Source organism: Salvia hispanica, chromosome 2, assembly GCF_029641045.1.
Source record: "Salvia hispanica isolate PSC_SH4W2 chromosome 2, Shi_PSC_v1, whole genome shotgun sequence".
Taxonomy (NCBI): Eukaryota; Viridiplantae; Streptophyta; class Magnoliopsida; order Lamiales; family Lamiaceae; genus Salvia; species Salvia hispanica.
Genome location: NC_142693.1, coordinates 46,276,651 through 46,278,710, shown reverse-complemented (window position 1 = coordinate 46,278,710; position 2,060 = coordinate 46,276,651). Strand labels below are relative to the sequence as shown.

Sequence of the window (2,060 nt, the reverse complement as noted above, 5' to 3'; positions counted from 1 at the left end):
CGTTGAAGCAGCCGAGGAGAGCTCATTTGCAAAGGAGTTAGCCAAGCTCAACGTTAGGGTGAATCAGATGGACACATTGAGAAGAGAGGATGTCAACTACGTTCAACAAGGAGGCGGACCTAATAGGCCTTTCAATAATAATAATTATCGCCCTAACCAAGGGGGCGGTAATTACAACAATTTTAATGGGAACCGTTCTCACCCAAACCTTTCATACTCTAACAATAATTTCATACAACCCCCTGCATGATTTAATGTGAGCAAAGGTGGAGTAGTTGAGCCCGCAAAGAAGGAAGAGAGATACGATGCAGGGATCATGAAAATTCTAGAAGTGCTAGTGCAGTACAGAAAGACCAACGACACCAAGATTGTAGTCGTGGAAGCAAGGATGAACAACCTCGAGTGGCTGACATCAACAAAAAGTGGGTTGCGAAGCAGAAAACAAGTGCAGAAAGCAGCTCTGGGGCGCAAACTGGAGTCTACCCGACGCCCAGCTGACCGCTGCAAGCTACGCAGTGGGCCGTTATCGAGCCGGCTGAAACACCCGCGAATAAGGATGCACTCGTGCGACACAATGGGATTGTACTCCCTTTTCAGCCAAAGAGGAAGTTTAAGCTTGAGGAGCAATTCAAGCATTTCTTGAATATGTTCTACAAAGTTCAAATTAACATTTCTCTCGTCGAATCATCGCATGAAATACCTAGGTACACAAAACTACTTAGGGAGGCCGTTATGAGGAAGAAGATGCCTACGAAGGTGGATCTTAAGTTTCCATTCAATTGCAGTGAGATCATTCAACGAGAGAAGGCGGTTAAGCAGAGGGATCCCAGCCAATTCATCACCAGGTATTCAATTGGGCAAGGAAAGGTGGACAAGGCTCTATGCGATCTTGGAGCTAGTATCAACATCATGTCACTCAAGTACTACGAAAAGCTCAACATCGGACCACTTATAATTGCAGATTGCACGATTAGGTTGGCCGATAACTCTGCAATCAAGGCGGTGGGCATGATCGAGGATGTGTTGGTAGATGATTTCATTTTTCCCGCTGATTTCATTATACTTGATATGAAAGTTGATAAGAATGTGCCTCTAATCCTCGGCAAAGATATTCTAGCCACAAGGAAAGCTCTTATTGATGTAGGTAGAGGGGAGATCACGCTTAGCGACAATACTAGCAAGTCCACCTACAATATAGAAAACGAAGTGCTAAAATACGAGGAGGCACAAAGAGCCAAGATGGAGTACGGGTGAAGGGTCGTGATGATGACCAACACAACAAAGCCTAAAGGACCGAAAGAAGGGGAGGATTGTTCTAACCCTTCTAATTTTGTCATTAATGCTTTACCTCTAGCTCCGAAAAAGGGAGAGCCTAACCCACCTAAAGTTTCTTTGCAGGAAAAACAAAAGAGGAATAAGAAAAAGAAGGCTCAGTCACAAGCTGACCCCGAAGTTTATGTGATTAAGACCGCGGATTGAAAGTACAAATGCTGGAAAAAGATGGGCACGAAATTGGTCCAATTCGCAGTTTTCAGTACAAGGTTCGTTGATTCGCCCATTTAGTTGGGTCACTTCAAGTCGAGCCAATAACTTTAAAATAAAGGCGCTAGTTGGAAGGCAACCCAATTCTTTATTCTTTTCTTTTATTTTCCTTTTATTTTCTTTATTTTTGTTTTCCTACTTTATTTTATATAAAAAAAATATATCTCACGGCAGCCGCTGCACAATCTACAGCGGTTGCTACCGTTTTAACACGTGTGCAGGTACAGGGCCGGGCCCTAGGGCGGCCGCAACGGCTCGGGAGAGCGCGCCATTTTCTGAAGTTCCGCAGCGGTCGCTGCGTGAGAGGCAGAATCGCGAAACTGCCTATTTAGGTAAGTTTTTCTCATTTTCGTCACCATCATCCTCCAACTTTCAATTGAGTGACATAAACTGCTGATGCTCTGACTCAACCATAAAATGGCTATGAACCTCGTTGAACTCCTCGATAATATAACTTGGAACTCCTCCTTTGGAAAAGAACTTGAATGATATACTGGCTTTACAACCACACCGCTTGG

At 44.1% G+C, this 2,060-nt stretch overlaps 1 protein-coding gene across 1 annotated transcript; it reads left to right on the top strand.

Moving 5' to 3' along the window:
- Window positions 1–732: 732 nt before the first annotated feature.
- LOC125196311 (uncharacterized) lies at window positions 733–1,254 on the top strand. Its single transcript, XM_048094777.1, has one exon. It carries the CDS (start codon window positions 733–735, stop codon window positions 1,252–1,254), a length of 522 nt encoding a protein of 173 aa, XP_047950734.1.
- The last annotated feature ends 806 nt before the right edge of the window (window positions 1,255–2,060 follow it).

Bases quoted from the DNA above. Each gene is read 5' to 3' on its own strand.
- LOC125196311 (XM_048094777.1), top strand. From the start codon at position 733: ATGAGGAAGAAGATGCCTACGAAGGTGGATCTTAAGTTTCCATTCAAT.